This window comes from Squalius cephalus, assembly GCF_949319135.1.
Source record: "Squalius cephalus genome assembly, chromosome: 19".
Taxonomy (NCBI): domain Eukaryota; kingdom Metazoa; phylum Chordata; class Actinopteri; order Cypriniformes; family Leuciscidae; genus Squalius; species Squalius cephalus.
The window spans coordinates 23,233,524-23,257,827 of record NC_137140.1 but is presented as its reverse complement, the minus strand read 5'-3'; the positions used below and the strand labels follow the sequence as shown (position 1 = coordinate 23,257,827).

Sequence of the window (24,304 nt, the reverse complement as noted above, 5' to 3'; positions counted from 1 at the left end):
AACAAACTGATTGTTGGATCTGGGATCAAAGTGTCCAGATGTCACTCTTTAACTGGAACAAAGGCTTTTACTGCTCTTCCTGCTGCTGTAATTAGGTAAACTCAATATGAAGTTGTAAAATGACAGACATTTAGTAGTTTAACAGATTGGCCTATTTATGTTGCAGAGTTTTGGAAAATATAGGAAAAGTTCATTGGATCAAAGGTTTAGTTTGTTTATCCAAAATGGAAATTCTGTCATCATTTACTCATCCTCATTTCGTTCCAAACCTTTATGACTTACTTTCCTCTGTGGACACAAAAGAATATCCTGAAGATTCTATACAATGAAAGTCAGTGGGGGTCATTGTTGTTTTTTTGGACCCCATTGACTTTCATTGTATGACCAAAAACTGCTGAAACTTCTTTTGTCATAGAATAAAGTAAGCCATACAGGTTTGAAATGACATGAGGTGAGTAAATGATGAGAGAAGTTTCGTTTGTGGTTGGACTATCACTTTAAAAGCATGGAGTTTTCTTAAAAATGTGCTTGCTTTAATTCGGATACTCTGGACTTGTTGTGTACATGAACCATCCCAGAAGCCTCAAGCTGACGTTTTGGGGCAACTCCCTCTATGGGGCAGGAAGATCTCAGACAGGAAGAAAGCTTGCCACAGATGATAAAAACTCTTTATCATCCCACGGCCATGACATTTGTGAGAAGGTAATGGAAAATACAGCACCTCTTTCCTTTCTGTGTCATGCCCCAATGCCTTTTGAGAAAAAACAACTCAAACCTTGGTGCTTGAAAACAACCATCACCCCACAGAGATAAGAAAAAAAGATCTTCAGCAGTGCCATCGTATGTCTCTCCAATCTATGTGGATAAGAAAGAAAAAATAGCATCCTTTTAAACACCTTGTGGCAGACATCTTGATTTGTAAGCTCATGCAGGAACAGACATTCTGGCAGCACGAGCTCTGCAGAGTGTGAAAACGATCTGTTTGATACAGAGGAACCTCCTGCCGCAGCCATTAAGTGTCCTGCCTAGAGAATTGGAGACATCGGAGACCCCTGCATGAAGTGCACTTTTATGCTTTGCTCATCAGGGCAACGTCCTTCAGCTCAAAACAATTTGCACTTAGTGTTTTTGGGGAAGGGGGCAATGTCACATTCAGTTGCCTGCTGGATGACATGTGTTTCTATACACAGTGGGACTAGCCACTTAGTAAAATGGATTTTGTTCTCCGTGTCCAAAAGGAATTGGCTTGCACAGGTCCACACTGTGGTCTGTGATCTGTCAGACAGGATTTCACACTCATAAGACGTGTAGATTATGGAACTCAGGTGACCATCCCGGGGTAGAGAACACAACTTTCTGAATCAAAAATCGTCCTAAGTCCTAAGAGAAGTACACATGCTTGTGGCTCCTGCAGTTTCTTCTATCCCCACAAGTTTTTTCAGTTTGGAAGTATTCAGTGTTTTTACTTGTAAAAGCTTGGGTCAGTGAGATTTGTTTTCTCCATTTCTTATCAATTTTGAAAAAAGTTCAACAATGATGCTGCTTTATTTTTATTTTTATTAATGGAAAGTTCAAATGAACAGCATTTTATAAGATACATTTTATATATAATCTGTATCTAAATGTCTTTATTGTCACTTTTGAATAATTTAATGCGTTCATTCATGCTAAATAAAAGTATTAATTCTCGTACAAAATCTTACTGACCCCATATTTTGTATGGGAGTGTAACAATGTAATGCAGGACATTATTTTGTTCAATTCTGTCTAATTTCCAGCAGAGCTGATCTGTGATTGTTGAACTGAGCATGGGCGTTCTGGTGTGTTGTCCAGAACTGGACCACCCTACCATATGTCTCAGTGACGTGAAGCCCTCTGTGGAGAGCTAGGCTACATTGGTCGTGGAATGTGCTGGAGCGTGTGCATCTGCTTAAACAAAGCCTTATTTTCAGCTCAATGTTGTAATTACAGACTAGAATGAATCTAGCCGTCTTGTGAACCCACAGCAGCCTCTGCACAAGTTTCCCAGGATCTGCCCAGGGCTTGTAAGTCCAAACAGAGAGTGTTTACAGCAGTAAATCTGAGCCACCATTAACACAACTTCTCTCAGACATGTTTACTTACTTTTAGAAAAGTGTGTCTTCCATGTGAGGAAATCTTATGTTTGTAAAATTACATTGTGTTGGAATGAGATGCTAGCATTAGCAGCATTCCCACTGGTGTTGAAGTGAGACTAGAGAAATGGGTCTCTCTGGAAGCGGTCAGTCTCAGTGCAGCTTGTAGTCTAGTACTCGTCTAGACATATGGATCGATGGGAGTTGGACTTGCTCTCTTTTTCCTATGAACAGAAAAAATGGATTGGAATTTTGTTACATTTGTGTACTGAGAAAGAAAACCCATCAAATAATTTTTTCCTATTTTAATAAGTTGTATCGGTGTTATTTGTGTATATTAAAGCCAAGTTAAAGTATTTTTCTGTTAAAATTATATATTTTTTAATGTTGTGTGTATTTATGATGATTTTGCTGTTACAATAAAATGTAAAAAATAAATAATTGCTAACAATATAGAATATAGTGTCAGCCAACATGAAGTGTTTGCAAACTGTAGACTGGTATTGTGTGTCAGCCAACATGAATAAATATGTAGTTCTGTTTCATCTAGACACTCAGTAGTAAAAACCAACTACCAACTCCACGTGGGTGATTGGTAGAGCAACATGACCTCAATAGACTACGCACACCATCATCAGTGTGTTCTTGAACCCACGACTGTCTGGATAGAGCCCTGCGTCTGTTGCCACAAACCTCCGCCCTCGTTTCCATCCTTTCAACTTTCTGCACTTTCCACTCGATTTCTCTTTTGTAGATGTACCCACAAAAAGATTCATTTTTACCCACCTGCACTTTTTTGGGGTATCAAGGCAGATACAGTAAGTTGTACCCAATAACCCCCTTTTATATTTCCATTAGAGTGTTGTGTCTCTCTTGAGGGTTGTTCAACATCCAGTAAGCCGCAGATACAAACCAAAGACTGGCTGTAGGTGTGGAGAGAAACTGAAGGCAGGCTGTGAGAGGGCTGTGCTGGTAGCAGAGCGTGACTGAGATATTGGAAGAGGACTACAGGGAATGATAGATAGAGGAGGGCAGAGAGGGGGAGGAGGACAGGAGAGAAGAAGTGCAGCAGGAGGTTTGGAAGGGGAGTGCTCTGCAGGAACGTTTCAGTATTCTTATGGTAATCCAGCCTTGGATGAGCCTCAGAAGCAGCCAAGCAAACAATGAGAGTGGAGCCAGGAAGTCTGCTCTCCCTGCTGGCCGGCGTGACTTGAGAGGCAAGAGCTGCCTGTAAGGAGGGGCCCCCAGGAGGGGCCAGGGAAACGCATGCCAGCACACATATCCACATACCACATTTACTCAATCTACAAGTTAGAGAGCATGGTTGGCGTTGGTGAAAAGCATGTTTGTGTTGTTGTTTGCGTGTGCTGTGATGAGAGGGTTTTTCTGAAGACTGTATAGAAATGGATGCATTTCAGTACTGTTATCATTACTAGTACAGTTTTGGTGATGTAGTGAAGAGATTATCATTACATATGCTTTATAAATCAGTACCATATTGGTTATTTGCTGATATTAGAGGGTTTTTTTTCACTATAGGTCGATATTGGTTACTGAATTGTGTATACTCATTTAACCTGTTTTTTCAATTTAGACTACTTTTACCATCATCGAATGTTCCTTTAAAAAGTCATAATATAAACATGATATATAAAGTTAATTTTTAAAAAATATTAAGTGAATTGTCCATGTTCAGATTTTTGTTCCTTTTCTGTTCTTTTGCTCTGTGGTTTTTGTTTTCATGTAAGGCTCTGGGTTTGAATGCATTTCTTCAGTGTGCACCGATCAAGACCACAGACTTAACAGGATCTCGGGTGATCCCTTTAGTTGTTCATCTCACCTGCCTTTCCAAAACCTGTCTGAAAGGGGATGTTTGGCGTCTTGTGGTTATCCATTTATTCTATGAAATGGACTTAGCTGGAAAAACAAAGATATTCAAAGGCCCTGTCAAAGCAGCATTATCTTTAGGGAAACGAGTGACACAGCTCGCTCTGTTCTTCCTCAGATTTCTGTCTCCACAGTGACTTCCCTTTCAAGCATCATATGATTGACGACTGTGGGAATGCCTTCCCAGAAACCACACGCCATGCCTCAGTGATTTGCTATAAGGTGTGGTCATTCTATATGGTGGCTACAGTTGCTTTACCTTTACCCCCATCTCTCTGGTCTTTCATCCATTCAAAGGAAATTAATGAGGAGCTTTCCTCTGAAAGAATGCTCAGTGAGACTATAAATTATGCAATTTGGCTGCACAACTCCATGGCATCTTTGCCTTCTGATTTAATAGTGGTCCATCTGCTGCAGGGATTTGCTTTGTGCCAGTTTTCCAACTATGTTATTGTACTACCACATTGGTAGTAATTCTAGTAGTTCTTAACTAGAGCAAATTGATTTTCCAAACCATGCCTTTATGTGATTTGGATTGGAAATCATTTCAATCATTTCTGAAACATGAGATTTTTTTTTATGAGCTATTAATTTTTTTCTTTTTTTTTTCTTTTTTTTCTTTATGCTATATTATTTGTGTGCTGTGACTGTGATGGGAATGATCTTGCTGACAAATGTAAGTGTCAAGGGCCTCAAGATAGGATTGTTCTTTCTCCTTAAGCACACTTCCTGTCCTCAGGCCATGAAGCTTTCCGCACTGACTAGTCCTGGCATTCTTTTAGTAGTCTTTGGCCTTTATCTCTCCTATGGTGAAACTACAAAGGGATTCTGGTTGTTTACAGACTTTAGAGGTACACTATGTAACATTTTGGCCCTCTAGCCAAATGCTTGCATTTTGCGGAAGAACATTGTTTTGGTTGTGCTTCGGCTCTGCATGACTGTGCGGATGAATATGGTTATCCTACTGCTCGTAAAACATTCACTACTAAGCTTAAGATATATAAACAGTTTAGATGGAAAGGATCTTTACCTGACTAGCTAAAGACGTTATAGTAGCAACGCCCATTAACAGACACTAATTCCTTGAAATTAAATCCCAGCACATCGACATCCTTCACGCTGGCGTGTAAGCGTAAAGCTCAACTTCCGTAGGAATGGACTGAAAATGCTTACTCTGCTCCACGCCAGTAGACACACCGTGAGAGGCCTTCAGCCATCATGCTTCTGATATGAACGCTCTCATTCGTGCTGTTCACGCTTCGGTGACGTTTGCGATGTGAAACTGTTTAAAACAAAGACTTTGGTTAACCTCTGAAAGTGCGATCATCACACTGCAACATTCAAATCTGTGTTCACGCTACCGCTGATCCGGAGAGAGCAGCTGCCGTTTAAATGTACAGTATGAAGCAGCTTCACAAACAGTGTTTTCAACCACACATTAACATTATTTATGTGTTACAAACATTTAAATAAAACAGGGTAAAAGTTTATAGTTTGGGTATAAACACGGTATTTATCAAAATAAGGGTAAATCTTTTTTTTCTTTTTTTACAAGTATTTTGACAGTTATATTGTATTGCTTATCGTTACGGCAGGAGTTGGCGACAAGTGAGTGTTTAAAAAATCAGTCATTGAATCATTAATTTAAAAGAGTTATTCGCAAATGCTGATTCATCCAATGATGGCATTCAAATAATTTTTTACTTCATTCAAATTAATATATCTTTTAAATAGACTAAAACAATGACCATTTTGCTGTTGTTTGGTCCTCTGTAATTATAAAGCTGGACCACCAATCACAGAAAAACTCTTAATATGGAGAAAAAATTGGGCGTCTACACAACACAAACTGAATAGGCAGATTTTAAGGGTTTATTTCCTCAAAAAGATTTAGATGTTTATTTTCAGTGTATGAATTTCCAAAATAACATTAGAACTGATGCATTTTTATTACAAAAGTTTTTACTTTACTCTTACTTTTGTGTCGTTGTTTTTTCTTGTTTGCTAAGAAGAAAAGCCTTTGTGTACAATAATTGTACTCCCTGTGAACAGGCTTTTTTTTTTTTTTTTTTTTTTTTTTAATATACCAGAGATGGGTTAAGTTGTTAACCTGTTGCAGGTTGTATCTCTCCATCCCTTGCCCTGTGGTCCTGTGTGGAGAGGGATCCAGTCTTTCTTAAGGGGTCCCAGTGAGCCAGGGGAGCCCCGCCTTTTGTTTCCCCATTACCCAGGAGTCAGGGAAGTGTGAAAAGTAGGGCGCAGGTCGGGGCTCTTTGTCCCCCTTGGCCAAATGAAAAGTGACAGACACCGGCCCCCTCTCTGTGCCTGTTAATTCAGGCCCCCAGTCCTGCAGAGCCTCTGGGAGCCACTAATTGCATCGAGACAAGCAGGAGCTAAGAGAGAGCAGACACATTATGTTATTAACGCTGGACAGAACCCAACACCAGCCATTTGAAAGGGACACTCCTTAAAGGGATAGTTTACCCCCCAAAAAATAAAAATTCTGTCATGATTTACTCACCCCCATTTTGTTCCAAACCTGAATGTTACAAAAGAAGATATTTTGAGGAGTGTTGGTAACAGTTCTGATGACCATTGGCTTCCATTGGATGGACAAAACAACACTTTCTCAAAATATCTTCTTTTGAATTCCACAGAAGAAAAGTTTAGAGTAAATGATGACAGAATTTTCAGTTTTGGGTGGACTTTCCCTTTAGGCAGCCTCCTAGACTTGAGAGCCGCCATTCCACATCTCCACTCTGATACAGGGTCAGGGGTCACACTCTCACAAGTCACAATGCTAAGATGGAAGTGCAAAGGAATTTTAATACCACCTCCTTTCTTGCTTGCTTGCTTTCTGGCACTGAGGAAGGAAACATGTCATGATGATGGATCTGAAATATTAATAAGTGTTCCTCTCTCTTCATTACAGGGTCTTAAACAAGAGGAAGCTGTAAAGAGGCCTTGAAGTCTTCATCACGCTCGCATACTCTTCCTCAGTCTACTCGCGTTCATCGCTAATTGGTCACTTCGTTGTCTTAAAAGTGGCAGAGTACGACACAACCAAGACAGCCATACAGCTTTGTATCCAAGCCATCATCATGAAAAGCACCTCCATGGTCATCGTATTTGCCGTTTTGGGAGCTGCCGTCCTCCTCTCACTGCCAGCTGAGGGTAAGACAGTTTGATTATTGTAAAGTGTCTACACTTGATCATTTCTTCCTTCTCAGTGGACCATGCAGATGACAGTAGATGCAGAGTGTCTGTTTTGAATCACAAACCCCTATAGTAAACAAAAATGTGTTTTTTGTTTGGTTTCGTTTGAGTGAGGGAAGAAGGCGAAAACTGGAGATGACTAAAAGGGTCATCTGTTTTGTTTCATCTGGATGTACAATAGAAATGCAGCAGCAATTTATAATACAAACCAGCAGGAGAATTGATTTTGCCGTATTTGGATGATACCCAGTGTTTGCAGAAGCCTCACTGCCTGTTTTAATGGATGGTGGCCTTTAAAAACATAGCAGGATAATGGCATCACTTTTTATTCTCATCAGGCCCCGAAAGAGTCCGTCTCTTCACATTTGCGATGCATTAGTGAACAAACACTATCTGCCAAGATATTCATCTGAATTACATTATTTAATTTTATTGATTTGATGCCCTTATGATCTTCTCTCGTATGGGTCTGCAGTAATGGAGACTTTGTCTCCATTTCAGGTAAATGCAGACATGAGGGACTGCACACTTCTTTTCGCTCAAATGACTCGCATTATCAGAATGTAATGGCCCCCGTTAGAGACTGTTGTGTGGCATTCATGTAGTCTTTAGGTAGTTCATTCATTTACTCAGCAGTGATTGTATTGGAGAATACACATCTTTGGGTGTGTGGAGAGAGGCCATTGGGGTCACATTTGACTGTGCATAGAAGCAATGGTTTGGGTGATTGTTTCGAAATTGTGAGTGTTTTTATATGTTAATGAGAGGGTTGGGGGAAGAGGGTGTCAATGGGCAAGATTGTAGATGTGTGTATTTTAGGTGAATGCTGTTTTTCCTCTAGGGATTTACACGAGTGTGTTAATGAAGGTAGTTGTAGGGTGAATGGAATTAGTGTTGAAGTGTTTGAGCAAAGCACAAAAAACTAGCTATGATCTATGGAAAATGTTTTCTTTTATTTTGAATTTCTTCAAAATGGGGGTATATGCAAAATTGGTTTAGATATGGTAAATTAGGTTGATAAATGATCAAATAAAGGGAAAAAACAGGTACAGTTTAAATGTTTTTTGAAAGAGGTTTCTTTTGCTCAACAAGACTGCATTTATTTGATCAAAATTACAGGAAAATAGTAATATTATGAAATATTACAATATATAATAACTATTTTCTATTTTAGTATGTCTTCAAATGTAACTTATGGTTCAAAGCTGAATTTTCAACAGCCATCACTCCAGTCTTCAGCATTATTTTTTCACATATTTTATATTATTGCATCAGCTCTCTTTCAAATTTTGTCTCAGATGCTCTGTTAAGTTCCCGTTTCGATGAAGCCCCTCCTTCTGAAATACGAAATGTGCTCTGATTGGTTAGCTGGCCCATTGTGTTGTGATTGGCGAACTGCTTGGAGCGTGTTAAACATTAACAATGGCATTTTCCCATACCAGTTTGAGCCCGATTCAGACCCTGGGAAAGTTTTCGAACAAGATGATCGTGCAAACCCTTTGCAAGCACAGATTTTACAGGACTTTTCAGAGAGGAAAGTTCCTAAGGATCAGTAAACAGTCTTACAAAAGTGAGAACCTCGTAGCTAAACACTTCATCAACATTGTAATGTTAGCTAGCAGGCTAGCGGAGCCAAACAACTTTGCCCTTTGTTTACATTGTAGCAATAACATAAAACTTTTAATTGGATCTGTTAATAGCAAAACAAGTAATAAAACATACTTACATGTTGTGTTCCATAAACAACTGATTATCCTGACAAAGCTGTCCTCCGTAAAATGTGCAGCACATAGATAAACTCTGTTGCGTTCTCTTTTTGCAAGCAGAAGCTTCTCTGTTCGGCATTTTTTTAAACGTGTGATTTCCCAGAGGTCTTTCTCACTCGTTGTGACAACTAATCTATGCCACTCTCATGCTATACATGCGTCAAAGTAGCCGTAGCAACTTTTCTCTATTTACAGATATGACGAAACACGCACAGGCAAGTGACGTATGTACGCAATTTCCTTAGAAAACCATCCTGCTCAGTCTAAAATATAAAAACGTATAACAGGCTTAGTTACCATAGGGAATCAGGGTAAGACAAAAACACATTTTGGAAAAAGGATTGATGATGTATTGACTCATTAAAATATTGTTAATTTTAAACAAAAAAAGTTACATAGTGTAGGCCTACCTTTAATCAGAGTTTTTGGTGCTTGTCATTTTGTAACAAAATTGCTATAGACACTGTCTAAAATTACCTGATGCTTATCTATAGCTGAAAGCTTACAAAGTAAGCCAAAATATTCAATAAATAAAGATTGTGGTGATGTGCAAATGCAAAACTTTGTCTGAGACGGGTGCAGTTCTGTTGAGAACTGTGTCGCGTACTGTGTATATTTGTATAAACAGATTCCATGTGAGCCTAGCTATGAGTCAAAGCACACTTAGTTACGTAATATTTTGCTATGCAGTCAACAAGTTTTTTCAGACTACAAAACAACACTCAGCAATTTTGCAGTGGACTACCCTTGTTGCTTAAAAACAGTAGATTCATTGTTTACAATTGTCTGAGTATCTCAGAGTTGCCCACTTATGTCATAAGGTCTTACTATCTGTTTAGTTCTTTGAAGTTTATTTTTCTAAGTGCCTTTCTGTTCCAGGGAATGATATCTTGGAGTCATAAACGCTGTCTATTCTTGGCAACATGAAAGCCATGGGAGAGAGCTTTTTCCTCCGATCAAGAATTAGAGTTACGCCTCTACGGAGTCTGTTAAGAAAAAAAAAAACCAGATCGAAAGAGATTAGGAAGTTTAAATTACTGTCAAAGCTCACAACCCCACTACCTCCTTTTAGAGTTAAGCTCGTAATATTGTATACAAAAGGAAATGACCAAGGCAAATTGAAGTCTCTGGGGTGGGAATGCATTTTAGAAGCTTAATTTCTCTGTTTTTTTGGTACAACAGTTTAAAAGTTGTTTTTGTTCACTGCACTGACACAGTTTTAACCTTACAATTGTTTGGAGTGGTCACTGTCTGCTTGTTAGGCTCTTTTTAAATATATTCTTCCTTCTGGTGTTCCCCTCCCTGTAAAGGAACAAAAGAAGAAATGGGTGCTGGCTGCTGGCAGCAATTTCTCTCACTCATAAAGTCAACCAGAGCCTTTAAAACAAAGGGTAACTACCCTCGGTCATTGCAAAGGTTCCTGTTAAATGGGGAGGGAGTCTAGAGTGTCAATGAGAACAAGACAGAGTGAGAATTGAACTGTAGATGAATGCTGCTGAGCGTGTTTTGTAGTTTTTTTCCCCCTCTTCTTTGTGAAAGCTGATCTGAGGGCAGGTCAACGTCTGACACAGAATAATCTCTCCTGACTGAATATGGCGGCATGTTCTTCTGAGAAATGTCATGTCATTCAACACATTTAACACAGGCTTGAACAAATAAATGAACTATGGAATTTTCTGCCTTCATTGGAGAAGGTGAGGTTGAGCACTTATAGGTTGAGCCCCATAGGACAGGAAAACGGCAGCAGGACGTTATAGTTATAGAAAATATAGAAACCCAAGTAGGCTGAAATATAACATCAAATTGAGGCATTTTTATTTATACAGTAAATTCTCAGAGATTGTGAGAATAAATATTAAGCAAATCTCAAATTGTAGTTATGTCTAAATTTACTTGTAGCATTTAATACAATTTTATTTTTTGTTGTAAACTTTTATTGGTTGATGGCCACAACATGCTTATTAATATTAGCTTTGAATAAATCACTTGCTTCAGTGTCCCTGTGCCCTCATTTCCCATCCTGCACTGCTCTACCATGCTGGGCCTCCCGGCCAGGCCCTACTACAGGAAGCTTGTTGAGTCTATTGTCGATGCTGTGAGTTTCCCTGACACTTTAACTATTTCCGGCATTGCACTGGCTGACAGGTAGTAAGCTAAATATGCCAAATGCGTGCTGCTCTCCAGGAAATAATCATTACTGTCTGACAATGAAGGCCTGTGCTCGTGTGAGTCACTGTGCTTTTCCTTGTTTTTGTAGACCACAGGTTCTGAAGCATTTGAATAGAGGACTATGTTGAGCTCCTGTACACTGACATGCATGCACTCTAGCGAACATATGTTCAGCGGTACGGCACAGGGGCCTGTTAAAGGCGGTCTGAACTCTCACTTTTACAGCTTGCTGTTGGGTACTTGGCTCTAGAGGTGTCTCCATGCCCATTAGAGCTTTACTTTCATAAAGGCATCCAACTTTATTGGTCTGTGTCAGGCAGGCTGTTGTTTTCCACATGTTCCCTTTTTTTCTTTCCCCTCATTCCATTTTTAACAAGCTGGTGTTCAAATAGTGTTGGATTATTATGTGTTGGGGGATTTGGCCCTGAAATGGGAGCCCATGTGATAATTATAATGATCGTTATTAAAGAGATGAAAGTAAATAAATAATAATGGCAGGTTCAGGTTAACGGCCACTTAAAGCTTAAGTCGCTCCTGCCAGCCCACAACCTACAGCCTGGCCTTTCCTCATTGTTCGGTTACTTTTTGTTGTATACGTGTACATATTTGAATGAATAACTAGTGTAGGGATTAAATAAATAAATGTCTCTAATATTTAAGCCTCTCACAGAAGGGCAAACCTCCTACATGTCATCCCTCAATGGGACATGATTCACATGTTATTTTGATGTATCTAATGGATACCCAGTGATGTATTTTGGAACAAGGACATCTTGGAGGATTTTTGTGTTTTTATTTACCCTCTCCTACGTTTCTGCTGCAGACACTCTGAGACTGTCATGAGGACTAGTGTCTTGATTATAGGCTTGTGAGCCAAACGCCCTCGTAGAGACTTGGCTGGCTCATTGCATCATTTCCTGTTAAGTCTTACTGCAGTGCTGAGAAATAATAGCTACACCACCGAGAACACATGCAGACTGATCGGTTTTATGTCATCTCTCCACAAAGTATGCTACTTTTCGGTCTGTACTTTTAAAATTTACTTGCAGAACAGCTTCTTTGCAATCTTTTGTCACTTTTGTACTTTACAGAATCCAGAAGCATTTAGCAGAGTCTGTTCATCAAGGTGTGTGAAGTCTGTGAAGCACTCATATTCTCCTCTCGCCTCTTGACCAGCCTCCCATTACAGCTTCAATACTTCAATGACTCTGAGCTGCCTACTCTACCCTTTGCTTTAATAGGGTCAAACCACAGATGTTTACCCGTGAGTTAAAGCTTCAGCTACTGCCTCATCTTATGCAGACTGTAGAAAAGGATGGTCAGTTGCGACCCCTGCTGGACACATTTATCCATTTACATCATACAGAAGGCAGTATAGCGAGAGAGTATTAGATTACGTACTGATCATGCACCGATCATGCAAGCGGACAGCCAATCGGAAAGCAGCTCTGATCTAGCGGCTGCGCTAAGGAACTGTTAGTTTCGTTTTCCACTCTGTTATGGAGGGACGGTTCGTAGTTCACTTTCCTCCTAATTCCTGCCTAATTTGTGTGCGTCAATGACGAAAAGTAAGTGTTTAATTATATTGTATGTTGCTGTTATTGCTGCGTAAGATTATTCAATGGTATTGAGAATATTGTTTTATGTGTAAGTGAAGAGATACGCAGCAGGCTGCGGCCTTGCACGGACGAATGTTTTTCTAAACATACGCGTGTAAACTCAGAGATGTAAATCAGGCCAGTTTAGCGCAGCGCTGTTAATGCGATTGCAACATATTTCTTTTAAATTAACATTACATTATCCGGAAGTGTGATTTGAGATATCTACCCATGTTTATGTAAATTTATTTAGTTTATTAAGCTCAGTCAAGTTTAATGAAGCACAGTATGTATGTATATTACATTACAATGTTATGTGCTGATGTTTAAATGTGTCAAGGTGATCTTGTTTATTGTAAACTCACTTAATTTATGTATATTTCTCCTTTCTTTGTTTAGACCACACAAACTTGTATAATAAAGCCATTTAATTGGTGTTCCTGTCTCCGTGTCCTTACCGACACTCCATGGCGACGGCCAATTTTACCTAGCAACCAGCCCACCTTTACTACAAGAATTTGGTCCTTCGAGCCGGATAGGGTCGTTACCATGGCAACCCCTAAGTCTGCCCCTACCTCATCCCAACGTCCACGCAGAGCAGTTCAGAGACCTGCCTACCTAGATGACTACGAGGTCGACTATGCTGGACACCCATCCGGGCAGGTTGTAAGACCTAAAGGGAAGGCAGTGAAGACTTCAACTCCCATCTCATCTCACCAACCCTTTGGAACGACTGGTTTATCAGAGGAATTTATGCTGCAGATGATGGAAATTACAAAGCAGCAAAGCGAGACCGCTAGACGCCAAACAGAGCTCCTGGAGAAAGTCCTGCTACAAAGCACTCCTCAAGCATCTACCCACTCCTCACGAGCATCATCACGGCATCAGACACCTCGGACCCATATCCTGCAATCAGTGGAGAGGGGACAGCCGAAATCTGATGTAAGCCCTCGTGATGTAAGTGCAGATCCAAGTCTCTGGCCACAGCCTGTCAAACCTTTATCCCCATTCGTTGAGGAGCTTTCCCAGGCTCTGAGAAAAACACAAATTAGAGACAATCTTTTCCAATCACCACCTCTCGTGAGCAGACAGACCACTCTGTCGTCATATCAGTATGCTTCGCCATGCCGTAGCACCAACTCAGATCCAGCCAGAACCCAACTGCGTGATAGAGCAGAGCCCTGGATGAAACCGTTGCCTCCGCCACCCGAACAGATACAGAGCCAGCCCACCCAGCCTCCTATCTACCAAGTACCACCCCCAGAGGGTTTTCCGACACACAGTCAGTTTGCTTCAGAGACTGAGCCAATGCCACAAACTTCACACCCAACTACAGCATTCCAGCCTAGGGTTGATGCTGTGTCCTACACCCCTCAATTCTCTTCATACTGGCTTCCAACAGTAGAAGGTCCCACTTTCCCAGACTTCATTAAGGAGGACAGAGCCCAGTATGTAGAACTCAGAATCGCTTTGGACAATCTGCTTCCCCCCCAGTTACCAGAGCATTATAGGTACTCCATCCTCTTGAAACATGTGAAGGTGCCTAATGCACACAGACTGGGTTTAGCACATGCAGAGTCAGTTACGCCATACACTAATGCTCTGCAAGCCCTCGACAGAAGATATGGCCGGCCCTATCAGTTTGTGTTGAGGGAAATAGAAGCTTTGGAGAACCTACCACCTATCCGTGCTGGTGATGAGCGGGCATTCGATGATTTCTCCCTCAGAGTCCAAGCCATAGTTGGCATGCTCAAAGCCCTTAAGGGGGATGGTATTGAAGAATTGCACAGCGGGTCAAATGTGAAACGTCTTTTGAACCGCCTTCCTCGTTCACAACAAACCCAATTCAGGAGGCATCACCTCAAAAGGAACCCAGATAAGACTAAGTTCTCCCTCCTTGAGTTTGCAGATTGGCTGCAGCTGGAAGCCAACTGTATGGAGTTTGATCCAATTGAGGAGACCAGAGCCACAAAACGAGATCAAAGAGCAGCAATTCGGGGACAGAGCAAACAAACCACCATACTGCATGGCGTAGAGCAAAGGCAGGGCATAGAACCAACAACCAAGTCCAAGTCGGTTCACCCCAAAGTATCTACCAAGTCTAAAGTTATCTGCCCATATTGCAGCGCAGAACATTACCTCAGCCAGTGTACCACATTTACAGCATTAACCAAGGAGCAAATGGTTTGTTGGATTAAAGACAATAAACGCTGCTGGAAATGTGCACGATCCCATATGGCCAAAGACTGTGACCTAAAGAGGCCTTGCTACCTTTGTCAAGCTAAGCACCTCTCCGTGCTTCACGACATCAACCAAAGGAAGGGTGAGGTCACCAATGGAAACAGTAGTCTTTACAACTCCACCACAGAGACTCTCTATCTAGACCAACCTCGCTGCGGTGGGAAAGTATTCCTGAAAGTCGTTAAGGTTACCATCCATTACCAGCAGAAAGTTTTGGATACCTTTGCTGTACTCGATGATGGCTCAGAACGAACCATTCTGCTTGCCACAGCTGCACAGCACCTTGGTTTGAAGGGTAAGCCAGAACAACTGAATTTACGGACAGTGCATCAAGATATCAGGACATTGCCTGGCACTTCTGTAACCTTCAGCATATCCACCCCAAGTAACCCCAGGGAAAGGTTCATTATTCAGGGGGCCTTTACTGCAGACCAATTCGGACTGGCAGAATATACCTACCCAGTGAGTACCCTGCAGGAGAAGTACCGACACCTCAGAGGTATACCCATAGCACCTCTGGTCAAAGCTCGTCCCCTACTGCTTATTGGTTCAGATCACACTGAGCTCATCACCCCAATTGAACCAGTGCGACTGGGTCCACCCGGAGGTCCCGCCGCAGTCAGAACACGCCTTGGCTGGACCTTGCAAGGCCCCTCCAAACATCTCCAGGATCAACTCTCAGTCTCGCAGTGTCTGTTTACATCTAACTGCTCACCATCTGCAGAGCTGTACCGCCAAGTTGAACGGTTATGGCAGTTAGATATTCTGCCTTATCGCAGTGAAAAGACGATAGTAAGGTCACAACAAGACCAAGAAGCGCTGAATATGCTGGAGACACAGACAGTGCGGGTGAAAGTAGAAGGAGTTGACCGATACGCCACACCACTTCTGAGAGTTAAGACCATGCCTCTGCTACAAGCTCCGAAGGAAGCAGTGATGTGTCACCTCCGTAACATCGAACGCCGACTAGCCAAAGACCCGCCTTTAGCTAACAAGTACCAGGAAGAGATTAAAAAATTGGAGAATGCTGGTTATGTCACTAAAATTACTCCTCAAGAAGCCGCTCTGTATACGGAATCCTGGTATTTGCCCCACCATATTGTAACCCACAACGGAAAACACAGAGTGGTATTCAATTGCTCGTACACCTACAAGGGGGAAAATCTAAACAAGCAGCTGTTACCTGGACCTACATTGGGCCCCTCTCTTCTTGGAGTGTTAATTCGCTTCAGAGAACATCAAGTCGCCATCAGTGGAGACATCAAAGGAATGTTCCACCAGGTCCGACTGCTTCCCCAAGATAAACCCCTTCTGCGGTTCTTATGGCGGGACCTACAGTCTGAAAACCCACCAGATGTGTACGAGTGGCGGGTCCTTCCATTTGGCACAACCTGTAGCCCCTGTTGTGCGACATTTGCAGTTCAGCGACACGTTTTCACTCATAGCCAGCAGGGTGATAAGATACGACAGTCAGTTGAACGGTGCTTTTATGTCGACAACTGTTTACAGAGCACTGCATCTCCAGTTGAGGCCCGTGAGTTGATCGATGGATTAAGGTCCCTGCTGGCGTTGGGCGGGTTTGAAATCCGTCAATGGGCGAGCAACAAAGCCTCAGTGGTTAACCATCTCCCAAAAGAGGCCAGATCAGAGAACACAGAGTTGTGGATTTCTCAAAATCAATCAGATCCACAAGAAATGACCCTGGGATTAAGCTGGCATTGCATACCAGACACACTCCATTACCGTCATCGCTTGCTCTCCTATCATGAAGTCACAATGAGAAACATCTACAGAGTCCTCGCCAGTCAGTATGACCCTCTGGGCTACATAATCCCCTTCACCACCAGGGCTAAAGTGCTAGTGCGGCAGTTATGGGTAAAGGAACGAGAATGGGACGACCCCCTTCTCCCTTCTGAACAGCTTAAGGCCTGGCAAAGATGGGAAACAGAACTAGAGCACCTACCATTGATCACCATGCCTCGGTGTTATGTATCAGCTGCACTAGATGTTCCAGAGGCAGAACGAGAACTCCACATATTCTGTGATGCCTCTGAGGCAGTCTACGGGTCAGTAGCATACCTTCGTACTGACTACCAAGGACAGGTTGAGTTGGCGTTCATCCATGCCAGATCTAGAGTAGCTCCGAAAAGGCAACAATCAGTACCTAGACTTGAGCTCTGCGCCGCTCTCACTGGAGCACAGTTAGCCAAGCTACTCCATAATGAGCTCTCATTAGAGATCAGGAATACATTCTTGTGGAGTGACTCAACAACAGTACTCACCTGGCTGACATCAGAATCCTGCAGATTTAAAGTTTTTGTAGGAACCAGAGTATCTGAGATACAAGAACTTACTGAAGGTCACTGCTGGCGCTATGTAGATTCAGGAAACAATGTCGCTGATGACATTACACGTGGCAAAACCCTGCTCGAGTTATCCCAACCCACTAGATGGAGTAAGGGGCCAGAATTTCTCTACCTACCACCTGAATCATGGCCAGAAAGTCCTGCCATTGGTATAAATGAGGACCCCACTGAGCTCCGTGCTACAAAATTTTGTGGCCTCACTTCAGTTGATCCAGGATTATCACTGCCAGATCCTAAGCAGTTCTCAACCTTTGAGGAACTCCTAGAGGTTACTTGCAGGTCCATGCACGGGGCGGCGGGGAAAATTGATGAGCCGAGAGCACTGGAGTACGAACAGGCTGAGAGAAGCTTATTGAGACAAGTCCAGTTAGACAGTTTCCCCACAGAGTATCATGCTCTCAAAACTGGTAAGCCTATCCCTTCATCCAGCCGTTTACTCACATTATCACCGGAGCTGGATGAAACAACTGCACTCATCCACGTGGGAGGACGTCTGCGCCGAGCCACCCACTTAAGCTACAATACAGTGCATCCAATCGTCTTAGACCCAAAGCACCCTATCACTCACCTTCTGATAAAGAAATACGATACCAAACTCTGCCACCCTGGTCCAGAAAGGGTCTTCGCAGAAATGAGAAGATATTACTGGATCCTCCGAGGAAGAGAGGCAATACGCCGCCATCAGCGTACCTGTGTTGAATGCCAAAGATGGAGGGCTAAACCGAACATTCCAAAGATGGCAGAACTCCCTCCCGCCAGACTCCGCCTCATGAAACCAGCCTTCTATTCTACAGGGGTGGATTGCTTCGGCCCATTCCTGATAAAACGAGGGAGGAGTAATGAAAAGAGGTGGGGAATAGTATTCAAATGCATGACTACCCGCTGTGTTCACTTGGATTTGCTGAGTAACATGGACACAGACTCATTTTTAATGGCTCTGCGGCGCATGGTCGCTCGACGTGGGACCCCCGCTGAAATCCTGGCGGATCAGGGCACCAATTTCCGAGGCGGTGATAAAGAGTTACAGACAGCTTTCACTGCCATGAGCCCACATCTCCAAACCCAGTTAGCAAATCAGAAGATCCAGTTTAACTACAACCCCCCAAACGCCCCACATTTCGGAGGTATGTGGGAGCGTGAAATCCGCTCAGTTAAAAGTGCCCTACATACCACCGTAGGATCCCAAACTCTGACAGAGGAAGTCCTCAGAACACTTCTTGTAGAGGTTGAGGCCATACTCAATGCAAAACCACTGGGGTATGTCTCCTCTGATGTGGCGGATCCAGATCCGGTGACCCCAAACTACCTGTTGATGGGGCGGCCTGATGCATCACTGCCTCAGGTTGTCTACCCAGAATCTGAGATTCTTAGTCGGAAAAGATGGCGGCACTCACAAGTAATGGCAGATCAGTTTTGGACAAGTTTTATTAAGAATTACTTGCCCGCTCTGCAACCACGCCAAAAATGGATGAGTGACTCTGACAATCTCACACCTGGAACTGTTGTGATGATAATAGACCACCAACTCCCTCGAGGTCTGTGGCCTGTTGGCAAAGTAATAACCACATACCCTGGATCAGATGGTCGTGTTCGTTCAGCAAAGATTGAAGTAAAAAACAAACTCTACCATCGACCAGTGGCTCGTCTCATTACACTGCCTGCCATCCCAGATGATGACCCTACAACAGACTAGGAAGATGAAAAGTACATTTGCACAACAAATGTAGGGGCGGCTGTAGAAAAGGATGGTCAGTTGCGACCCCTGCTGGACACATTTATCCATTTACATCATACAGAAGGCAGTATAGCGAGAGAGTATTAGATTACGTACTGATCATGCACCGATCATGCAAGCGGACAGCCAATCGGAAAGCAGCTCTGATCTAGCGGCTGCGCTAAGGAACTGTTAGTTTCGTTTTCCACTCTGTTATGGAGGGACGGTTCGTAGTTCACTTTCCTCCTAATTCCTGCCTAATTTGTGTGCGTCAATGACGAAAAGTAAGTGTTTAATTATATTGTATGTTGCTGTTATTGCTGCGTAAGATTATTCAATGGTATTGAGAATATTGTTTTATGTGTAAGTGAAGAGATACGCAGCAGGCTGCGGCCTTGCACGGACGAATGTTTTTCTAAACATACGCGTGTAAACTCAGAGATGTAAATCAGGCCAGTTTAGCGCAGCGCTGTTAATGCGATTGCAACATATTTCTTTTAAATTAACATTACATTATCCGGAAGTGTGATTTGAGATATCTACCCATGTTTATGTAAATTTATTTAGTTTATTAAGCTCAGTCAAGTTTAATGAAGCACAGTATGTATGTATATTACATTACAATGTTATGTGCTGATGTTTAAATGTGTCAAGGTGATCTTGTTTATTGTAAACTCACTTAATTTATGTATATTTCTCCTTTCTTTGTTTAGACCACACAAACTTGTATAATAAAGCCATTTAATTGGTGTTCCTGTCTCCGTGTCCTTACCGACACTCCATGGCGACGGCCAATTTTACCTAGCAACCAGCCCACCTTTACTACACAGACAAAGTCTTCAAGCAACACAATGTCATGATATAGTGGGCCCTAAAAAGGATATAGACACTACCATATTACAAAAAAAGCCATTGCATTAGAGAAATCGAAACAAGTGGCTTGTTTAGATGTATAGCACACTTTTCAGTCAAGATATTGTCTTAGACACTTTCTGGTTGTTGGGTTTTGTGTAACAGTTAATATGAAGGACTACACCAGAGTTATTCTGTTATTCTGTTAGGACGCATTTTTGAACGTGGGAAACTGACTGGAAAACGTCCATGAAAAATGACCTTGACACCACAAAAGAAGATATTTTAAAGAATATTTCAGCTGTTTCTGTCCATTTAATTGAAGTCAGTGGGGTCACAACATTGGTTCCCACTGACTTTCATTGTAAGGACAGAAAAAGAAAATCTTCTTTTGTGTTCCACTGTTCCACAGAAGAAATTCATACAGGTTTGGAATGATATTGGCAAACAATGACATAATTTTACTTTTTGGGTGTACTACTACAAACTTGCTCAGAAAAGTTAGTTTGTGTAAGCATCTTTTTTGTGCTTTTCTCTTGGTTTAATATTTCATGCAATGGCATTCAGACCTTTTTAAGTGTGACCGGAACACATTGTATGATTTTAGGGTTTTCCCAGACAAGATGACCAATTGTAGTGACTTCTGTGATCGTGGCTCCTAAACGGTGGTCCTACATTGTACCGTGAGAGAGGTTCAAATACAGCCGCTGTCACGGTCTTGCGAGCAAAGATAGCCTGCAATAATTTAGCATAATCATCTCACAGTGTTTACTGACTAGCAGATTAAAATGCTACATGAAATGACGTATTGATCAACAAGACATGGAGCTAAAACTTACCTCAAGATCCATTTGCAAAATTGGCATGCCAAGTTTGCCTCTTTTACCTAGCCATGACCGCATCCATATTCGCCTCTTTCGCTTCCTCCTCTTTTTTTCAGCACACATAAAAACCACAATTGCCAAAATGCTATTCATCTTGCTCTGTTTGTTTACCACTAGTGCATGCTGATGATGCTTTATTCTTCTATACTAACTTGTGTCGTAGCCTACGATTCAATAGGTGTCATCGTCGTACAGTCTACATACATGACATACCCAAGTTTATTAGATCCATGTCGTACAATGTGATTTAGTAATGATCTTGCTGAAATCACATTGTCTGTTGGAGTCATTAAGTGTACAAATGTGTTTGGGGCCACTGTGATAAACTACGAGCTGCTTTACCCATCTACACCGTTAGATTTCTGATTGGCTTCACCTGTTGCTTGGGGCTCATGAGCGTGCTCCACAGCACCTACACTGATTAGACATGTAACTGTAGAGTCCTGTGTATATGTTTGGGCCAACTGTATGGAAAATGGAGCCGAAGTGTCTCTTAAAGAGGCTGGCGCATGAGTCTGAGCTGAGCTGCCTACAGGCTGGGAGAATGCGGTCAGCAGGACTCATTACTGCCTGAGTACTGCCAGACCTCAGACTCCACGGTGACGGCGAGCCACAATCAAGCACACATGTAGGAGCACGGCGATACTCTGTAGATTCTTCTCTCCGAGCCAAGGAAAAACGCAGAGAGGGGGAAAGAGAGCAAATGTATTCAGTGGCTTCATAATGTCAATGAATCACTTGGTGCCTCAGAGGTACTTCAGAGGAGATAGCGCAACAAGTCCCATCTGCTCTGATTTAGTAAACCTTCTTGCTCAAAACCTGTTTTATGTGTTTCAGCTCAGATAACATTCCTGAGCCCTGCGGTTGTTTGTGTGCCGCTGTTGTGGTTGCGGGAATTTAGCTCGCGCTTATCTGCGCATTGTAGCTGTTAGGACGTGTAGGGTTCAACACATCATAACAGATTAGCCTGCCTTTTACAGTCGCTCTTAAAAGCAGCCTGTGTTTCTGACTACACCGTTCGCATTCCTTCAATTTACCGGCCTCTCGCTGAGAGCAGGGATTTCAGAGCAATATTTTCTTTCTTTTTCCTGTCTCTATTCTACCATGTTTATGTTACCGGTTTCCACCTCCATTATCACACTGGGCCCTGTGTGACAGCATCGGCGCCTGGACTAAACTGTGAAGTGATCAAAGATATTACATCAAATGCTTTAGCCGGGCGTTTTGCATTTTGCCCAAATGGAGGGGGCCATGGGACAACTTCATGGCTTCAAATAAACATTTCTCATCTGCAAAAACTGAACTATGACACATAAACAGAAGATTTATATCGCTGGCTATTGCAGGAAAGCAGCATATGAATGGACTGACTCATACACCAAGAGACAAAGTATTACATGAAAAGAGAAAGAAAGGACACACTAGAGCGGACTCAAGAGTGTTTGATCAGCCTCCAGAGCTCGTGCCACTCGACCCGGTCTTCAACCTCATATTTACACACTATAATCCTGTCTCTTGTGTTCTTAATCTGGTCTTTCACTTTCCCTTCTAATCCCACTTCTCACCATTTCACCTTCAGGCCATTCAACAGAATGTTTCATGACACGTTCTTTTGTAAGCAATGTTCCACAAATTGACTTGGTGTTGAGTAACATCTTATCGTGTTTGACACATCTGTTCCAGGATCCCTCTCAATAAAACTGATTATAGCCACTGCATTGTCAAGCACACTTTCATTCCTGGCTTGAGCATGATGTTTTTCCGCTCAGATCATTTCAAGTCCCTGGGTGAATCTCATGATGAAACATGCCCAGGTCATATTTCAGCCTGCAATCAAAATGAAAGAAATTACAAAGTGCTGTAAGGAAATAAAGCCTGCATTTAGGACCATTAAGATTTTTTAATAACCATTGATTATATAAAATATACTTCATGTATTATAATACATTCATATATTTAAATTATGCAGATTATTTATGTACAGGTTTTATGGTGGTTTAAATTAAAAGATTATATTCTGGTTTTTGTTTTTCCTGTTTTTTTTTTGTTTGTTTTGTTTTTAATAGTAATTGAGCATCTAATGAGAATTTATTTATTTAATTTTTTTTAAGAATCTGTAACACTTTTTAATAAGGTCTCATTAACATTAATGCATTAAATGACATTAACAATAAGCAATACGATTATTTTTAATGTTTGTTAACGTTATTTCATAAAAATAAAAAAACTGTCCATTGTTAGTTCATATTAGCTTAAGTCCTTTTGACTTAATTTATTAGTAAATGTTTAAATTAACATTAACTAAGATGAATAAATTATTTAAAGTGTTACTAAAAACTCAAATTCAGAACCAGAAATTAAGGTGATGCGAAATTTTGTGGGAAATTAAAATGTCTCAAAGGTCCAAAAAGGCTTAATTTTATTTGTATCCAAATTTGTGTGTGTGTGTTGTTTGATTTTGGAGTGTAATATGGTCTGTACATTTATTCATGAGATTCACTCCACTACTTCTGCCATTCTGTTCTGCCCTTTATTCACTTTCTCTGTCACAGATATAGTCCATATTTCCATATTGCTTCTTTCCACGTAGATGCAGCTGTGACTGCACTTAAAATACAGATTTAGGATTCTGATTATTGACATGATCTCCTTCTTCATTGATTGCACTGAATATGAATGTAGACATGTATTGAAGCAACATCTGATCAAGAACAATGTATTTATGAATTGTGATTCACTGAATTGCGTGATTCTCCTGTAGACGTTTAACAAGCGGTTTGTTAATTCTCTTCTTCCAATATTATTGTGCCACGTCCTCTTCATTCCCCCAGCTGATATCAGCTCTCAGGGTTTAAAGCGTCCTGGCTCCACACTTCTGTGTTATCAGACTGTATATCACTTTAGTGGTCTCCACCCCAGCTGATAAGGCTGGAGGTGTTGCTGTCGTGTAACTCTGCTGATAGCAGGTAAGATCTTCCTACTGGATGGAGTTTGCCATTTATACTTGTTTGCATTTGTATCTCCTGCCCATTTATCTAATATTTATGTGAATTTTCAGAGATAGAGATGTAGGGCAAGTCTAAAGTAGTCTAAGACGTGGGATGGGTCTGAAGCACAGCTCTAGTAATGAGATCCTAGGTGTGGAATGTGGTGTTTTACTAAACAGCAGCATGCCTGTTTTAGTGTGGGCTTATTTTGACTGGGTTTAGGCCTGCCCAGACCTGCAGGACAAGCAGCAGGGCTCTAAGAGGAAGCACCCACAGCAATACTTACCAAACACATGAGTCTTTGTGCCTGAGGCAATATGCACCCTGTCTGTCTGCGACAAATGCTCACACACTCAGACGGATCAGGTTACAGCACAGAGAAATCTCAATTTCTCTCTCTCTTTGTCCACGTTTTAAATCCTTATCTCCCTCTTTTACTCACAGTCTATGGTGATCTGTTTTCCTCACTCCCACCTATTTATCTAAGATCCCTAGATTCCCTGCAGTATA

At 41.7% G+C, this 24,304-nt stretch overlaps 2 protein-coding genes across 3 annotated transcripts in view; both read left to right on the top strand.

Annotated features, from left to right (window-relative positions):
• The window catches only part of LOC307146748 (oxoeicosanoid receptor 1-like), a 424,896-nt gene that overhangs the window by 48,562 nt on the left and 352,030 nt on the right, over positions 1–24,304 (top strand). The window lies entirely within an intron of this gene.
• Positions 1–24,304, top strand: part of bmpr1ab (bone morphogenetic protein receptor, type IAb) — a 43,374-nt gene that overhangs the window by 10,383 nt on the left and 8,687 nt on the right. For both annotated transcript variants that reach the window (XM_079850991.1, XM_079850992.1), the window contains one exon: positions 6,934–7,175. In XM_079850991.1, coding sequence (XP_079707117.1) covers positions 7,103–7,175 — 73 coding nt within the window. In that variant the 5' untranslated portion in view covers positions 6,934–7,102. The remainder of the gene's footprint in view (positions 1–6,933; positions 7,176–24,304) is intronic.